The sequence below is a fragment of the Crocuta crocuta genome, unplaced genomic scaffold, assembly GCF_008692635.1.
Source record: "Crocuta crocuta isolate KB4526 unplaced genomic scaffold, BGI_CrCroc_1.0 scaffold620, whole genome shotgun sequence".
In the NCBI taxonomy this organism is placed as follows: Eukaryota; Metazoa; Chordata; class Mammalia; order Carnivora; family Hyaenidae; genus Crocuta; species Crocuta crocuta.
The window spans coordinates 679,368-698,261 of record NW_027527402.1 but is presented as its reverse complement, the minus strand read 5'-3'; the positions used below and the strand labels follow the sequence as shown (position 1 = coordinate 698,261).

Here is an 18,894-nt window from a genome sequence, read left to right as displayed (position 1 = left end):
GGGTCCTGAATGGTATAGTCACAGCTTCGTCCCTTCTTCGGGCTGCTGTGCCCTGTCACCACTGTGAAGCCACGCTGTGCAGTGTGAACAAACAGGAAAAAGGCTCCTCTCTGCAGCTCAGGGACCACGCTGCCCCCCGGGACCCCAAGGTCACCTAGCACATAGCCCTGGAGCTGCAGGCCCCCATCATCCTCTGTGTCTCGCCTCCTGGGAGCCGCCCTGTGAATCCAGTGCTGATCTCCCCGAGGCTCCTTCCAAGCTCTGTCTTCGGCCACAGGAGGCGAGGAAACGAGTCTCCCGTACTTGGGGACATCACGCGTTCTCCGCCTTCCCACTGCCACCAGGGAGCCCCGGCCTTCCTGATGCCTAATTCTTTGACTCGGAGACTGCCATTTGGCCCTGCAGGCTGTCTCCAGTCTGAGGTGGGGGCAAGGAAAAGATAGCATTCGGCCCAGGATACCTTGCAGGCACTCTTCTGGCCGGCTGGGCACAGAGGCTGCACTCCACCTTGAGGCAGATCCTTGTCTTTGCCCTTGTCCCGCCTTGGCTGCTGAGAAGAAAATGTACATTCTTCAGCGGACGGTGAGGGCAAGCATTCATTGCTTTTATCTTTTGTTCCTGGCGCGTTAGAATTCTAAACAACGGGAAAAAGCAGGAGGCGCAGAGATGAGCTGGCCTTCCAAACTGGAATGTCCAGAGACGCCAGCACCGACCCGGAGGAGGTAATACTTGGAGGCAGGAATGTCTTTGAAATCGTGCCACAGACTTGGGACCTCTAGGCTGCTCCTGGCCTTGATTCTCTCCCACTGCCCCTTCCCCCTGGATAGGCTGGTCCCCCTGTGTCTCTGTGAGGGGTACGGGCAGGCTGAGGCCGTGGCCTTGAGAAGCCGGGCACTCGCTGTTCTGTTCCAGAGCTTGCCCCTCCAGAGCACCTGAGAAGCTGGTGCAGACTTCCCGAGGACCGCCCGTCTTCTGTTTCTGTGTCTCTCAGAAAGAGGCAAGCGAAGGCCCCCGTCCCTACTCTGAGGGTGCCCAGACTTTGTCCAGGCAGGAACCCAGGGCCCCATTCTTGCTCTGCACCACAAGTCTTCCTTGTATTGTGAAAATGTATTGTGAATTCTGCCCGCTCAGCCTCGAGAAGGAAGAGGGAGAGAATGACTGCCAAAGTATCTTGCAGCCAGCTTGCAAATGTTAATAATTTGCAACTCTCCAGGGGTCCTGGGGCCTCCCCTGACCTGTCCCCTGGTTGCAGGGAAAAAACACAGAAAGTTCAGATCAGCGATCATGTGGGTCCCAATGTGCCACAAAGCAGAGCAGAGTGGCCTTGCACTGCTGTAAAACATTTATCTCAGTTCTGCATCTGGACTCTGGCCTAATAAATTCCTCCAAAGGTATGCGGACTGCCTCTTTGGGTAGAAGATGAGGCCAGAGTCACCTGGGGAGTCAAAGGAGGGGACTGTCATAAACACGGACTCAGGACAGGGACAGAAACCCACTGGAGCTTAAAATTCCAGGCTCCAAGTTAATGAGCTACTAAAAAGACCAGGTAAGACAGGGATAGTCAGATCTGAAGCTAGAGTAAAAACTGGGGGCTATCGGGGATGGATCTCAAATGTGAGGGATGGAGTCTGGAAACTTATACTGAGCTAGGCAGATGGCTGTAGCAGGAAAGGGCCTTGGCCTTGGAAATGAAACCGTTGGGTTGTAGTCATGGCTCTGCTATGAACCTGGGGTGACCTTGGCTAAGTCACTTGACCTCTCTGGGTCTGCTTCATAGTCAAAAAAACTGAAGCAGTACAACTCAACAACACAAAATCAAACAAGCTGATTAAAAAATGGGTGAAAGACTTGGGGTGCTTGGGTAGCTCAGTTGGTTGAGCGTCTGACTTCAGATCAGGTCATGATCTCAGGGGCTTGTGAGTTTGAGCCCTGCACTGGGCTCTGCTGATGGCTCAGAGCCTGGAGCCTGGTTCGGATTCTGAGTCTAACTCTCTCTCTCTGCCCCTCCCCACTTGTGCTCTTGTCTCTCTCTTTCAAGAATAAATAAATATTAAAAATTTTTTTTTAAATGGGTGAAAGACTTGAACAGATGTGTCTCTAAAGAAGATATTCAAAACGTCAATAAACACATGAAAAGATGCTCAACAGCGTTAGAGAAATGCAAATCAAATGAGATGTCCCCTCACACCCATTAGGATGACCATTATCAACCCCCACCCAAGAAAATCACAAATGATGGTGAGGATGCAGAGAAATTGGAAGCCTGTGCACCGTTGGTGGGAATGCAAAATGGTGCAGCTGCTGTGGAAACCAGTATGGTGGTTCCCGAAGAAAATTAAAGATAGAATCACCCCAGCAATACCACTTCTGGGTGTAGACATCCCAAAGAACTGAAAGTGGGAACTCGAACAGATACTTGCACACCCGTGTTCATAGCAGCATTATTCACAGTAGCCAAAAGGGGGGAGTAACAAATTCATCACCGGGTGGATGGAAATATAAAATGCGGTGTGCACAGACAGTGCAATATTACTCAGCCTTCAAAAGGAAGGAAGTTCCAGGGTGCCTGGATGGCTCAGTCAGTTGAGTGTCTGACTTCGGCTCAGGTCATGATCTCATGGTTTGTGGGTTCGAGCCCCGTGTTGGGCTCTGTGCTGACAGCCAGCTTGGAGCTTGGAGCCTGTTTTAGATTCTGTATCTCCCTCTCTCTCGGACCCTCCCCTGCTCACGCTGTCTCTCTCTTTCTCTCTCAGAAATAAATTAAAAAAAAAACAATAAAAAAAAAGGAAGGAAGTTCCAACACATGCTATCCAACATGGATGAACTTGAAGACATTTGCTAAGTGAAATAAGCCGGTCACGATCACACATACTGTATAGGAGGTACCTAGAGTGATCACATTCATAAAGGCAGAGAGTAGTGCTGGTTGTCCTGGGGAAGGGGGCAGTTGTTTTTTAATGGGTGTGGAGTTTCCGTTTGGGAAGATGGAAAAGTTCTGGAGAGTTCTGGAGATGGATAGTGGCGATGGCTGCATGACAATGAGAACGTACTTAATGCACTCAAAAATGGTTAAATGGTAAATTTTATGTTATGTGTATTTTACCACAGTGGGGGAAAAAAAAACCAACCCTGAGGTGGAGAGATCAAAGATTCCTGACCTGAGTGCAGAAATGATGCCAAGGTATTGATCCCTTCCAATTTAGGACAGAGCAGGCGGGACCAAGGGCAGCTGACACCGTCTGGGTAGGTCATTTGCAGCCTCGAAGAGCTTTCTCTGTTTACCCCAGTGTGCCTTACGCCTCTCGTAACTTTTAAGATGTCTTATTTCTTAACCTTAGTGATCGTGCAATATAATATATAGGGAAAACACATAAAACTGAAATGCAAGGTCAAACTTTAATCACAACCACCTGTGTAACCACCACTTAGTTCAAGAGCTGGAATCATCCGGAAGTCAGGATATTGTGTTACTACATAAGAGGCATCACCCTAAGCCTGATATTTGGACATCACATATGTAAGTGGAACCCCAGAATGAAAACAAATGAACTATAGCTCACAGAGCGACATGGATCAATCTCACAAATATAGTGACAGCAATAAATCAGAACCAAGAGGAATACACCAGAGCAATTTATTGAAGAAGACCAGCCTTCCCTTCTGTTCTTTGTCATAAGTCAACTGTTTGTATTCGTAGTGGTCTGTTGGGAGGGTTTCTAATCTATTCCGTTGGCCCATGTGTCTATCTTTTGCCCGTGCCATATGCCATATTGTAGTCATTACTGTCACTCTGCTGTCCTGTTACCCTGGAGGGCTTCCTCATTTTTATTTTTTAGAACTAGCTTGTTAACTTCCACCAAAAAAACTGAACCAAAGAAATAAACAGACATGCCTGTGGGAAGTTTGATTGGAAATATATGAATCTGTAGATTGGGGCGCCTGGGTGGATCAGTCGGTTAAGCACCTGACTCTAGGTTTTTGCTCAGGTCATGATCTCATGGTTTGTAGGCTTGAGCCCCGTGTCTGGGCTCTGTGCTGACAGCGCGAAGTCTACTTGGGATTCTCTCTCTCTCTCTCTCTCTCTCTGCTCCTCCCATGCTTGTGTGTGCCCATGTGCACGCATGCTCTCTCTCTCAAAATAAAGAAATAAACTTAAAAAAAATCTGTAGATCAGTTTGGAGGGAATGAACATCTTTACAAAGTTAAAGTTTCTATCCATGAGTATGGTATAATCTTTATTCGCTTAAGTTTTCTTTAGTTGCTCTCAATAATGTTTTGTAGTTTCCTAACTTTTGAGGAGCCTGGAAAGGCTTGGGGCTGCTGGCTCAAGGTGGGTCACTCCAGCCTTGAAAGGCCCCTTCTGTTTTCTCTAGTGAACCAGACAACTATCATAAATTTCTATGTGTGAGACGGTGGGAAAACTATTGTGAAGCCCTGGGAATTCTTTGTACCTTTCTGTTTCTGACCAGTTGCACAGAATGCTGTTGGGGTGGGAGGGCAAGAATGCCATCCATAGTGGCCCCAAACATCCTGAACTCCTGAGGTGCCCTTGGTGTACTCCTAGCCTGTTTATTTGCATAAGCTCATTTGTACAAGGTGTGCCCATAAATCAAGAGGGCCCACTTATAAAAACAAGAGTAATCATGTTATTATACACTGAGCATTTATATACCAGGTCCTGGGTGATCTATGACTGTCTTTTTACTTAAGTCTCCAACAAAAATCTTATGAGGTTGTTAATATCTTGTGCTCTTTCTCTCTCTCAAAAATAAATAAACATTAAAAAATATATATCAAACACTTTTTCAATAGATAGTTAAACTTAGAGGGAAGGAAAGACATCTCTAAGGTCCAGAAGTGAAGAGGAACTTGAAACAGCAGTAAGCAAGTGGCGTGTCCTCACAGGCCACTTTGGGTTAGAAGACAAGACCTAGGGACTGAGACCCGCAAAAGGTTGCGTTCTCAGTGAAGGGCGGGGTACAGGCCAGTCATGCTGGCAGAAGGATATTGCATTTTTTGAAAGCTTGCTGTGATTTAAGCTCCTATCCCAAGTACTTCGGATGCAGTGACAAATGTAGATTCCCTCACCCCAGGGGAATTTCCATTGTGGTGGATGAGAGACAAAATAATTTAAAAACATAGCATATAAGTATGATGAAGAAGGACCTATTTATGGTAAAAACAGAACAGAGAGAACCCGATCAGGGAGAGCAAGAACCATCTATGTTGGCCTGCACACTGGGAAGAAGAAAGAAGTTCCTCCTCTGAATTCCCAATCACAGATTTGCCTCCGGAAGGGGCTGGGGTTGTAGCTGGGGGGAAATTCTTCACATGATGGAGAAAACACTAAAGCAAGTGATAACTTTGGCCCCAGGTTGTTAGAGGCTCATCCTAGGGCTACAGAGAGGTGCTGCCTCATAAAGACAAAAGTAAACCCTCTCTCCAGGCTGCCGAGGGTTCCTATAGATAAGGGCCAAACTTGAGCTCACAAGAAAAAAATGCGGAACTATGAATGGCAGAGCGAGGGTTCCACACCCCATATTCCAAAGCCCATGTGCACACTTCTTACCTTCACGCCTTTCTACCCACACACACCGGGCTTATCTCGCATACCCGCATGACACAGTTGTCTTAGATCCGTGATATGTAGGGCCATGGAATCTTCGAGTTGGAAGAGACCCAAGCTGGAAGACCCCAGTCTCCTAGCAGTCTACTCCCCCCTACACCTACTCCGAGCTCCCTAGCGGTGCGGGATATCTCTCGGTAATAACATATAGAGTCCCCAGCCTCCGCTTGCATATCATACCCCTAGGTAATGAGGGCCCAGTCCTTCTCTGGACCGCGGGGGGCACAGCGACACTGAGAGATGGCCTCCTGAGTCCTTCTGAACTGAGTGATATTGGGCAGGATAACTGACCAGGTGAGTCTAGGTTTTTCTTATCTGTTATAAATGGAGACAGTGTCTCAAAGAGTTGGGTTGAGGGTTAAACAGAATAATAGATATCAAGGCTTAACAGGCACATAATAGATAATGTTATTTTCTCTTCTCTTTAACGTCTAGATCTAAGTAATCAGTAAAAAGACTGCTTTGCGTTAATCAGATCAGATCCATTTTACAGGCATGAAATCTTTCAAAATTCAAGCATTAATGAGGGCAAACCTCATTCTGTTCAACATTCCCCTGGGAAAGGGTTTTGTCACTTAAGAAAAACACTGCTTGTTTCTATTTGATTTTGAACCAACATTTTGTCTGCAATTTTCTGTGTTTTCTGTTTCCAGTCTCAAGGCTCGTGGCGATTTCTCCATCGGTGCTGGGGTAAAGGGCAAGTCTGAGAAGTCTCCTGATGAATATACACGCCACTAGGAGGGCTTTGTTTTATTTTTGTCACCCAACTGTTTTTATTTTAGAAGTTTCAAGAATAAATAGTACTGACATAGCCTCCTTAGCAGTGGAGGTCTGATTTCCATGCAGTGTAAGTCACCTATCTTACGTGGGCAGGTTGATGAAATCTGGTAATTTAAAAAAGTTGTTTTAAATGTTAGTTTTTGAGGGGCACCTGGGTGGCTCAGTCGGTTAAGCGCCCGACTTCAGGTCAGGTCATGATCTCACGGTTCGTGGGTTCGAGCCCCATCTCGGGCCCTGTGCTGCCAGCTCAGAGCCTGGATCCTGTTTCGGATTCTGTGTCTCCCTCTCTCTCTGACCCTCCCCTGTTCATGCTGTCTCTATCTCTCTCTCAGAAATAAATAAAACATTTTAAAAAAATGTTTGTTTTTGAGAGACAGAGTGCAAGTGGGGGAAGGGCAGAGAGTGAGGGAGACACAGAATCTGAAGTGGGCTCCAGGCTCTGAGCCACCAGCACAGAGCCTGATGCGGGGCTCGAACTCATGGACTTCGAGAACATGAGCTGAAGTCAGATGCTTAACCCACTGAGCCACCCAGGCATCCCTGAAATTTGGTAATCTTAGACAAGTGCATAGCCGCCCCCCACTTAAGATATAGAACAATTCCCTCACCTTAAAGTTTCCCTTTTAGAGCCTTGATTTTAGAGAGACATTGACAGATTGGCCAGGGTTCAGGGTGAGAGGCCATGAAGTCATGGCCAAGGCAGATCACTGTAAGGAATAAGGGGGTAGTCATGGAATCCCAGGGGAGGAGGCTATAATGGCCTTTAAACACTTGAAGGGCTGCTATGTAGAATAAAGAGTAGACTTAGTGTAGGTCCAGAGGGAACCGTTCTGATTTATGAGCAGAGGTGAGAGGCATTTTGATTCAATAAAAAAAAAAAAATTCCCTTAAAAAACAATATAAAAACAACTATTTATAGATGACGAAGTGAAACTCGGAGTTAGAGAGAGATGGATTTCTCTAGATCAAACACCTGGGAAATGGAGGCGGCAGCATTTGGGCACAGGTGACCTAATCTGAAATGCAGATTTTCCCATCATGCCCAGCTACTTGGGAAGACGACCAGAAGGCCCAGGGCGTGTGGCAATCCAGCTGAAAGTGACCCAATTTGAGTCAGCTGCTCAGATGTTTGTCATTTTTGACCATTTGCCCTGTGGCTTGGGCCCTGCCTTTGCCGGGGAAAGTCAAGGCCCAGCCAAGACCAGCGGCCCTGCCCTCTCGGGTGGAGGAGGGGGAGGCCACCCTGTCCTCCTCAGCCTGTGGTTTGCTTTGCCTTACTGCCTGGAGCAATTTCTTGCCCTGATTTCTAGTGTGGGCTGAGGACCCAGGTCGGGCAGCCGCCTGGCGCAGGGTCCTGGCCGTGTGGGTGCTGCTGATAGAGAATCAGCTGCTGCTGCGGGCGGCTGGGGCTGAGGGGCCCCGGTGTGGGGCCCCTCCCCGCTGCCAGGCAGTCACAGCCACGGGGACTTGTGGCAATACCTCCCCCCCACCCCCGCCACGGGGCTTGCCTGAGAGGCTCGCACTGGGTGGAAGAGGGAGACAATTGTCAGTAGTTTGGAGAATAGAGACAGAGCAGCCTCAGGTGAGAAAAGTAAGGGAGTGAGGCGAGCTCATCTGAGAAGAGGAAGGGTGTCTGGGAAAGGCGTTGGGGTTGTGCTGGCCGAACTCCTAGGGAGCACACACATAAGAACTCTCAGGGTAGGGGGGAGGAGGAGGGGGGACCCGAGGAGTCCTTGGTCCATTCACTGTGACTTGTTGGCCTGCAGGCCTTCTACTAGGTGGGGGGTCTCACAAGTTACCCCCCCACCCTCAGGAAGATGCTCAGGGGGTGTCCTTCAGCCCTGACCCCCGAGCTGGAGCACAGCAGAGGTTCTTAACACACTGCGTGTTGGTCGGTGTGACCGTGACATTTGGCACTGGGGAGAGGACCAAGGAAGGCAGAGGCACCTCCTCCCCGGTCGCCCTTACCCTCCTCTCCCTCCTCTTCTCTGGGAGGGGCAGACAAGCAGTCACATCCCCGCTGGGTGAGGCGGGCCCAGCACTGGCTTTAACCAGCCCCCCACCCCCACCCCTCAGGGCCCACCAGCTGGCAGGAAGCAGGACGGAGGTCACTTGAACTCAGACCACAGGTCCCTGTTAAATACATCAGCTTTTAAATCAACCTTTGTTCAAAGTCCAGTGAGTTCCAAGACCAGAGCTCACCACCAGAGAAAGAGTTCCCTGGTGAGCGGACCAGCTTTTCTTCTTCCCAGATCAGGTAAGAGCTGACACCGCGTCCCCCTGAGTGAGGGCGCCAGCTGCCTGGGCCTGCACCACCTTCTTTCTCTTCCTCTCTCCTCCAAACAGTGGATGGCTGTCCAGCGCAGAAGGGAGGCTCATGGGGAAGGAGCCAGGGCCCTTTTGGGGCGGGGGAGTCGGGAGTCGTGGGATCCTTTGTGCTCTCTACGCCTGACCCAGGTTAGGGTCTGGTTCACAAAGGGGTTGGTAAACTGATCCTCGGAAAAAGCTTTCCCCGGGTTGCCTGGGGGGTGGGGGGCGGTTGGTGTGCAGCCATAAGGGAGTGTGACAACGGACCTCACAGGTCACCAGGGGACACTCCTAGGAGCTCCCGCTATGCAAGGGCTTTGGGTAATAGAGATTTTCTTCTGGAAGCAGCTCTTAAAGGGCAAAAGCTAACTTAATTCTCCCACTGGCAAAAAATGGGCATCTCCCCTCTTTTCATCACGTGATAGCCCTAAGAAATGAGGAAACCCCAGCAGGTTTCTAGGCTGGCTGAGTTTTAAAGCGACCTCTCTAGGCTCTACCCTTTGGAGTTTATAATTCTAGGGTCTTGGGTGGGTTTGAAACTCTCTGTTTCTCGAACACAATTCAGGGCTGATTAGGGCTGCAGCCAGGTTTGGGAGCCACTGGCCGCTTCTGAAATGGAAGAGTCCTGGGACTTCAGTGTGACTTCACCTAAGGGCTCACTGGCCGAGGTGGGGTCTGGGCTCATCCCTCCCTCCTCAGCTGTCCCTGCAGGGTGGTGGCACCGATGTGCTCCCAGTCCCAGATCCAGAAGCCACAGGGGCCGGGTGTCTAGTCACTTGAAGTCACATGTTCTTTCCTGCAGCAAATAACTCCGGGACTTTGAGTTTGTGTGTTATGACTAAGTAAATTGTTCTTATCTTAGACTCTTTTGTGTGCTCTTTGCACCATAAACCATGAAGTTGCTAGTAATGATGTCTCGTATTCCTAGACTGCTGGCTAGACAGTCCTCCTCCAGGGGACAGGACCGGGGACAGGAATGCAAAGAGCCCGCACTGGGATTTGGTTGTTAGTGACAGACCACTGGACGAGTCGGCCAACTGTAGCTTCAGTTTCATCACCTATCATCAGTGAGGGCCTCTCCTTTTCCCCCAGGGCTGCACGGGGCATAAAATTATAAATAGGATGCGTTTGAGGAGATTAAAAGCACAAATGTAAGGTGTGAGCATTCCCAGGGTGTGGGTCCCAAGGCTCTGTGGGGAGAAACAGGCTCGCTGTCAGTTGGGACGCCTTGTCCTGGGGTTGTCATCAGGACGGGCCTCCCTTTCCTCACTTGCAAGTCAGGAGGCGAGACTCGATGGCCATTAATGACTAGCTCACCGAGTGTAAGGCGGAGTCCTTGCTTGGAAGGCTGGCTCTGTCCCCTCATCCGGGTATGAATCCAAATGTTACCTTCCCAGGAAGCACTAAGCCAGTCTCCCTCTCTGTCCCACCACTGCCTCTGCTTGCACATAGCCTTTGTCACCAGAAATCCTCTCGTTTACCTTCTGTTTGTCACCCGAGCCAGATGTCAGGCTTCAGGAGAGCAGGGATTTGTCCTTGATGTCACCTGCTGTAGTCCCAGCTCTTAGGATGGTGCCTGGCAGAGAGTAGATGCTTAGATATTTGGCTAAATGGAAGTTAGTGCGTCAGGGAAGGAGCTGCAAGAACAGAATCAGGGTGTTTGGTTTTTTTTTTTTAATGTTTAGTTTTGAGAGAGAGAGAGAGCAAGCAGGGAGGGGCAGAGAGAGACACACAGAGTCCGAAGCAGGTTCCAGGCTCCGAGCTGTCAGCACAGAGCCCGACATGGGACTTGAACTCAATGAACCGTGAGATCATGACCTGAGCCGAAGTTGGAGGCATGACAGAGGCTTAACCGACTGAGCCACCCAGGTGCCCCAGCATCAGGATGTTTTTGATAAACTGACCTTACAGAGAGGACGCTTAAGGACTCTGGTACACTCAGATCATCTGAAGTCCCGGATCTGATCACATGGGAATGGGCCTCTCTGGGTTGCATCTTGGTTAAGGGATTTTCGTATTTGTTGCATAGGAGTTTGATTTTCGTATTTGTTGCATAGAGTTTGAGGAGCAAGGTCAACTAGACATGTTTCCTCAAGATCTTGGCAACTCCTTTCCTCAGCATTTCATGAAGGGCTGCCCAGCGTTTCTTAATCTCATTGCCTGGTGTCTGGTGGCCATGAAGAGCATGGGCATTGTGCACAGCAGACACGTTCGTGTTCTCTGAGGCTCTGTGTCCGCATCTGTCCAGCGGCACAACAGTGCCTCATTCTAGTGTTAGGGGGATGAGATGGGAGAAGTCACACAGGGCCTTGCATGCCTTCGGTGCTGCTGTTCTGTTGCTCTTCAGACAGTTTGGTGATGGGTAGTGGCAAGGAGTGTTGATAAACAGGAAAGATAGCCAGTAGGCTATTTGATGGCAACAATACAGGGTTTGCTCTTGGTCTGAGATGGCCTCCAGCTTCTGAGGCTCTAAGCCTTACCTGATACAAACACTGACATTCTTCTGTAATCTATAGGACTGAGCGTATGGTGCCTTACAGTCTAACCTGATCTGCTTCCTCCTTTCAACATCTACCCTGTTCTCTGGGCTTTTTGTACCATTCACCATTCCCAAAAACACCCGTGCTCTTTACCTGCGTGCCTCCCTCCGTCCAGCCTAACAGCACCCCCCAACACAGCATAGGACTCATGGTTGGGAGACTGGGGAGATGGTGGAAGGAGCACACATGCAAGTGGATTTCAATCCAGGCTCTGTGGCTTATCCAAATAGTCATGGGAAACCAACTGAACTTTTCAGAGTCTTTTTTTCCCCTAGTGGAATGGACCATTCGAATTAAATGCAAACTCATAACAGGTATGTAGGCTGGTGCTTGGTGCTTAGTAGGAACTTGATAAATATGTATAACAACAGCAAAACATTTTCTTTTAAATATTACAGCACCCATTGCCATTGCTGGGTAATTAGTTTCGTGACCTTCCCCACTGCACAGTGGGCTCTGTGAGGGCAGGACAGCGTCTAACCTGGTTGGGGCCCTGGTATCTGTCCATTTCATGGTAGGAACTGAACGTAACTTGTTGATTATATCAATGATACTTGAAATTTGGACGATGGAGTGATGCCTTCACACGGTGGTGGCCAGGAAAGGATTTGTGTTTAATTGAAAATTTGAACCGAGCCTTGAAAATGGGTAGGTTTTGAATTCCTTCACTTGGAACAAATGTTTACTTGGGAGCTACTATGAATAAGGACTCAGAGTGAGGAAGGTGCCCCAGGCAGAGCGGGCAGCATGAGCAAAGGGCAGGCTGGGTGTGGGTGACCATGTGGAGGCCAGTTTGGTCCCTGCTGAGGGGCCCCAGGGAATGAGGGAGGGCCATATTATGCAAACCTCATGGCCCAGAGCAAGGGGTGTGAATTCTGTTTCTTCTTCTTTTTGTTTTTATTTTTTACTTTATTTGTATTTTATTATTAAATTTTTTTTTACATTTATTTATTATTGAGAGACAGAGAGAGATGGAGCACAAATGGGGGAGGGGCAGAGAGAGAGGGAGACACAGAATCCGAAGCTCCGAGCTGTCAGCACAAACTTCGAGATCATGACGGGAGCTGAAGTCGGCCGCTCAAACGACTGAGCCACCCAGGCGCCCCTCTTTTTGTTTCAGTGTTCATTTATTTATGTTTGAAACTGAGAGAATGAGAGAGAGCACGCACGTGTGAGTGGGGAAGGGACACAGAGAGAGGGAGGGTCAGAGAACCCCAAACAGGCTCCCAAGCTGTCAGCGCAGAGCCCGAGGTGGGGCTCGATCCCATGAACCATGTGATTGTGACCCAAGCCGAAATCAAGAGTCGGACACTTCACCGACTGAGCCACCCAGGAGCCCCGGATTCTGTTTCTTAAATGACTCTCTCAGAGCCTGACAAGATGTGAAGGCGGTTACTGGGATGGCGTGGGGACAGGCGGACTCTGGCACACGTGAAAACAGGGAGCGGGTAGAAATGCAAGGTCGAGGAGTCTTGTGAAGCAAGATGCCGAGCTGGGGGGCTGACCCCTGTTCCGGCCGCCCCTCAGGGCAGTCTATTTTCAGCCTTTATCAGTTTTGCTGCAGTTGTCCCCACAGCACAGGGGTACCTTCTCTGAGGGTGTCTTTTTTCCACACACTGTTGACTCCATCCCTCTCCCAGCTTGCGGAACTCTTAGGCAAGCAAGTCGAGTACGAAAGACCTTGACCTCCAGCCCAGAGTCCTGCCATATAGGACAAAGTATCACTCATGGTGCCTGGGGCTTGGGGGGTGTTATTTAGCGGCAGCGGGGCCAAATGACCTTTGAGATAAGCCAATTCATTCCTTATCACAAATGAGAAATAAGAATTACTCACTGGGCCGGGGGATCGCTCTCCTGCATGGGGATCACTCTTCTCCATGTAATGCTCAATGGAATGCCCTTCATGAATCCCCCCCCGCATTTGAAATGTATTTGAAATCCTTTGCTGGCTAGGACCAAATGGTAGCTGTGATGGCAGGAAAGTAAAGTCGGCAAATACATATTTTAGGGCCCTGCTTATCCTTCTAGTTTTGACGCTAATTCTTTGAAAGGAATACACTCGAGTATTTGAATTTCTACAGGTCTTGCTTTTTCTTTTTTTCTTTAAAATTTTAATGTTTGTTTATTTGAGAGAGAGAGAGAGAGTATAAGCAGGATAGGGGCAGAGAGAGAGAGAGGGAGACACAGAATCCAAAGCAGGCTCCAGGCTCTGAGCTGTCAGCACGGAGCCTGACGCGGGGCTCGAACTCATGAGCTGTGAGATCATGACCTGAGCTGGTCGGATGCTTAACCGACTGAGCCACCCAGGTGCCCCCAGGTCTTGCCTCTTCCACGAGGAATCCAGGTGGCCTTATCTGCAGCAAAGACACAGGCTCTGCTCCAGGGGACGTGTTTTTGAAGGAAGATTTATGTCTTTATGTCTTCCTTGCTGGAGACGTCTGTCAGTGCCAGCTGAGACACAGTAGGGTCACCCTGTGCTGTTGGAAGAAATGGCATGTGGGAGGCTCTGACGCCGGCTCTGAAGGAGGGCAGACACGCGGGCACAGGGCAGCAGGAGGGCACCCGGAGGTCCTTGGGCAGGCTGATGGCTGTAGGGAATTCTCTGCCAGTCTCCAGTTGCTGACTTAACATCTCATAGTCTCCATCAACTGTGCTATTCTGACAAAAGTGTAGTGTTTTGTTCGTCTTACTGGTCACCCTGCCGCACACAGGTGGTGAAGGAGCCCGTTCTCCACACGGGCACAAGGGGTGGACATGCCTGCTCAGGCTTCCTGGTGTTGCTGCCTCCTCCTCGCTGAAGTGCCAAGAGTTTTCTAGACCAGCAAGGAGTTCAGTGCATAGTGAGCAGCGTTCAGGCCGAATGTTACGCTGGGCTCCTGGCCTCTCTTCCCGTCGTGCCTTGATGAAACAGACATAATTGACTCTGGTACATCCTAGTTATACAACCAACTAGCCATCCACGGTCACGATTCCTAGGGTTAAACATTATTCACCTGCTGTCTTGCGGAGGTGTTGTTGTTTAGTTTTTTCTTGGCTCCGGTGTTGGTTACATAAGTGCCTTGCGAGGAGAGGCTATGTTTTCTTTGTGGTCTGGTGCTCACTGCACCCCTGGTCCCCAGCGATGAGGGGGGGACAGCGCCGGATCCAGAGTTCTCATGGGTCGTGGTTACAGGGTACTGTGTTTGTAGAATAATCTGATTGCGTCCTTGACAGAAGACAGCCCCTGGGCCCCTTCTTTGTTCACAAAGCCATCGCACCTAGCTAGTGACATTTCACCAGTGACAGCCTTCTTCTGTTTTTCTGCCTCCAAACAGAATGCAGTTTCTCCTACATCCTTTCTCTAATGTTCTGGAAAGTCAGTGACGTTGCCTGGCAGGTGAGCCTTAATCACTAGTTACTCGTTGGCCACGATGATCCACACCTGGACCAGCTTTCTGTAAACTAGGTCATGCTTCCCTCATTGCAACTTCTCAACCCTCGGCCGTTTCTCGGCCCCCGTGCTGGTTATCTAGTGTGCACGGCTGTTAGAGCTCATCCGCTTCGGGTGGTGGGACCCCTGGCACACTGAGTCTTGACATTTTATAAAGGCTCCCTGGTGCTTTGTATACTTCCTTGATATATGGTTTCTGGTTCTATCTTTGTAATTCCCTGGCTTTCAGACTCGCATGAAACTTCTGGGTTCTGAGGACTCCGAATTCATGATTTGCACTTTATTCTGCGAGGAGCAGAATCCTCAGCTCTGACTTCCCGATGGCTGAAGCTCACTTTGCAGAGGTGGCATGCAGGCCACAGATGGAAACTCGCTGGCCAGCTAGTCGAGGCGCCTGCCTGTCCCCAGACCATCCCTTCTTTGCTTCAAAAAGAAAATGGGGAACACTGCTCAAATATTCTCATGGAGGAGGGGGCTCCTGGGCATCAGGGCCCCCACCAGAGGACAGGGGAGATGATGTACACAGATTGGCCTTCTGTGCTCCAGATACGGCACCTTAGATGCTCTACGTATTCTGTCTTAAGTCATCTTCACCATGTCCATATGTATTTCCTGTTCCAGGGACACTTCTGTCTTTCGAAATTAGGGAAGCCACCCATGTTCTTGCAGCTAGTAAGTGGCAACACCGGGATTAAAAACTGGGTTATTTTTAAAACTCTTGTTCTTACTGATATCCTTTGTCCAGACTCAAGTGATGTGGGAAGATGGAAATAAAAATATAAATTCTTGGGGCATCTGGGTGACTCAGTTGGTTAAGCATCCGACTTTAGCTCAGGTGGTGATCTCATGGGTATGTGAGTTCGAGCCGCGCGTCGAGCACTGGGCTGACAGCTCAGAGTCTGGAGCCTGTTTCAGATTCTGTGTCTCCCTCTCTTTCTGACCCTCCCTTGCTCATGCTGTCTCTCTCTTTCTCTCAGAAATAAATTAAAAAAACATTTAAAAAACTAAAAAAAAAATCCATGTTAGTGAACATATAGTGTAATAATGGTTTCAGGGGTAGAAAAGTTATGTCTCCTATTAAAAAAAATTTTTTTTAATGTTTTATTTATTTCTGAGAGAAAATGATCTTCATGATCTGTTTGTAAAGTCAGTCCGGTCTCCAAATATAATCACCTTGAGGGTTAAGACGTCAACATAAGAATTTGGGGAGGGACCCAATGCAACGCATAGCAGAGGGGAGCCTGGGGCTTGGAGCAGGCAAGGCGACAGGGTTGGAGAATAGGAAAAACTGAGCTAACGTAATAAACCCGGGAAACAAATGGCATTTATGGTGCAGCAGATAGAAAGAGGAGGTGTCGGCATAATTGAGGCGACCTTGCAGCGCAGAACTGAGAGGAGCCCAAAGCACAGCTGTGTTCAATCGCGCTGTGGTCTCAAAAGACTTCACTGCGCATGCGCACCCCCGTGTGGCTCCGGCCGCTCCTTGTGAGGGAAAACCACAGCCCAGCTGGTGAGAGAGAGGTCAGCGGAGGTGAGGGGGAGGAACGGGGCCCCTGACACCTGCAGACCTGCTGCACCTGTTCTCCGGTCAGAGCGGGGGGTAAATACGCATTGCGGACATCTGTGCTGTCGAAACTGCCCTGTCTGTGGCCACCTCTCTGCCCGCGGAAATCTGAGGGAACAGGATTGAAGAATTGATAGAGTCTGTCGCTTAGTTCTGGCTGTCGTTCCTCTAGTGCTGTCGCCTCCGTTCTGTTCTCACGGCTGCGGTGCTGGGTCAGGAGCTGCCTGTGAGTGGGATCATCACAACAGCCCCTTACGTGGCCTCCCCACGGGGCATCTTAGCTCCGGTTCACCTCACCTGCCATTCTGGGAGCCCAGCTCTGAGCCTGCCCTTCCTCTGCTGGCGGTGGGATCTGCTGACCACCGCACGAAGGCCAGATCCTTGGGCTGGAGTTCAAGGCCTTCACAGTCTAGTGTGTCACCTAACAGAAAGGCAAATTGGGCATCCTTAGTCACGTTGGGCCTTTAACTCTTCTTTGGCCATACCCAAGCACGTTCCCACTTCCACGCCCGATGTCCACATCGTTCTCAGTGTTTAGAATGCTCCCTTCCTACCTCTGTGCCTGCTGAAATCCTACCCATCTGTTGTCAAGGTCTACCTCAAGTCCTACCCAATCTGTGAAGCTTTCCTGAATTTCTCATAGGTCTTATGGCATTTAGACCCTGCTCATAGAGGTAGCTCTTTTTGTACGAAAGCTTTTCTTTCGCCCCTGTTCAACTGTAAAGCTCCCTTGAGAATAGAGGTGGTGTTTAATTTTATCCCATCAACCACTTGAATATTTTGCATTTAAAAAAAATGTTTATTTCTGAGAGAGAGAGCGAGCACATGCATGCACGAACAGCGGAAGGACAGAGAGAGGGAGAGAGGGAATCGCAAGCAGGTTCCGCACAGTCAGCATGGAGCCCGACACGTGACTCAACACAGAAACTGTAAGTTCATGATCTGAGCCAAAATCAAGAGCCAGACGTTTAACCCACTGAGCCACCCAGGTGCCCCCGGAATATTTTGCATTTAAGTGTCAGGTGAACATGGGTGACACGGACAAATGAAATCAGGGTCCTATGTCGTCTTGAGGTCCAGGAGGAAGTTGAAGAAATTTGTTCATGATCCTCGATAGACTTCACCCACTCCAGTATGCTAACTGAAGACGCTAAGGAGGGGGAAAGTGGTTGGTAGGGAGCAAGAAACTGAGGTAGAGTTGGCACACACCACTCTTGCTCAGGGGCTCATGGGGTGATGGGTAGAAACACAGGATGACTGGTAGGGCCTCAGACAGGAGTGAAGCTTGAGACTCCACCCACAGGGTGCTGGGAAGAGGCATGGCTTCTGCTTTTAAGGTTGGTTGGATTTGGGGGTGAAGAGTGGCCTGACAGACTTAACTCATAAAGACCACATGGGAGCCGTTCAAGGTTGTTTGCATCTGCTTGACTCTGTTTACCTGGCTCAGAACTGGGACTTGGGGAGGGAGGCACGAGGCACAGGCTTTAGGTCACCACACGCTCCTGTACTGTTGGCCAAGGCGTTGACTATGGTAGGAGCTGGATCCTAAGGACTGCACACGGTGGCCAGGGCCTCTCCTAAGCCAACTGCCCCCTTGGTTCCTCATGTTGAGTGAAGTTGAGCTTGAGGTGGCTGTTAATAGTTCACCCACCCTTGACATTCTTCTCTGATCCATGAGGGTGTTATCCCAAGACTGGGGAGAAGAGTGGGAGTTAGGAGCAGCAAGGGGTGGTTTTGAGCACTAGGTTCTTAAGTTGGTGGGGAGTTCTAAAAATACTCATGTTCAGATTTCAAGCCTGGAGATTGAGCCAGTAGATCTGAGGTGAGGTGTAAGCATTGACTTTTATAAATCTCTATGAGGTGATTCTGGGGGCCAGCTAGGGTTGAGAATCCAATCTGTAAGGCACTTGTGAGGAATCAGTGAGGTTCTGTACATGCCTGACACATAGTGAGTTTTCAGATGGCAACGTGATTTATTATTGCATCCCCCGAAGGCCTATAGATTTATACTCTTTCGACGAAGTGGATCTGTTCACTCAGATGAAAGCAGATGGTGCCTCTGGGCATGAGTGGACAACTCCCAGGATTGAGGAGATGAATGAAGAGCCTATAATTCTTACTTTCCTTCTTTTCTAGGCTATCCTTTCTTTTCCTTCCTCAGAAAACTTTGATCTGACTTGTGTTTTATCTGATCTTTAGCAACTTCGGGATTCCTTTATAAAATACCTGGAGGCTGACGGGAGTTAGACCAATAACTGCTTTGGAGCAGGGCATGCTTCAGAGAACCCCATGTTCACTTTTGTTGGGAAATACTTTGTGTTCTTGTTGGGCTCCCACTGACCTTGAGAATCTCAAATATTTCTTAGGAGATCACGGATTTTTGATGAGCTAAGTGGCTTTAAGATCCCTTCCCTCCCACCCCTGTTTCCAGCACTGGGTAGGCTTATGAGCATTCATGTATGTCTATGATTGTTTTTGTGTTGTGTTTTGTTTTAACTTAATTTTTTAATGTTTTATTTATTTTTGAGAGAGAGAGATAGAGACAGCATGAGCAGGGGAGGGTCAGAGAGAGAAAGGGAGACACAGAATCTGAAACAGGCTCCAGGGTCTGAGCTTGCTGTCAGCACAGATTCCGACGCGGGGCTTG

The 18,894-nt window shown here is 49.2% G+C and overlaps 2 protein-coding genes across 4 annotated transcripts in view; both read left to right on the top strand.

Annotated features, from left to right (window-relative positions):
* Positions 1-6,409, top strand: part of LOC144222735 (uncharacterized) — a 13,696-nt gene extending 7,287 nt beyond the window's left edge. Inside the window, exon 3 of the mRNA XM_077753329.1 lies at positions 6,280-6,409. Coding sequence (XP_077609455.1) covers positions 6,280-6,364 — 85 coding nt within the window. The 3' untranslated portion in view covers positions 6,365-6,409. The remainder of the gene's footprint in view (positions 1-6,279) is intronic.
* A 2,090-nt stretch (positions 6,410-8,499) lies between these two features.
* Positions 8,500-18,894, top strand: part of PDZK1 (PDZ domain containing 1) — a 46,562-nt gene continuing 36,167 nt past the window's right edge. Inside the window, exon 1 of one of the 3 annotated variants that reach the window (XM_077753477.1) lies at positions 8,500-8,663. The gene's annotated coding sequence lies outside the window, so the exon portion shown is untranslated. The remainder of the gene's footprint in view (positions 8,664-18,894) is intronic. The other 2 variants (XM_077753468.1, XM_077753459.1) reach the window with 2 other exon arrangements.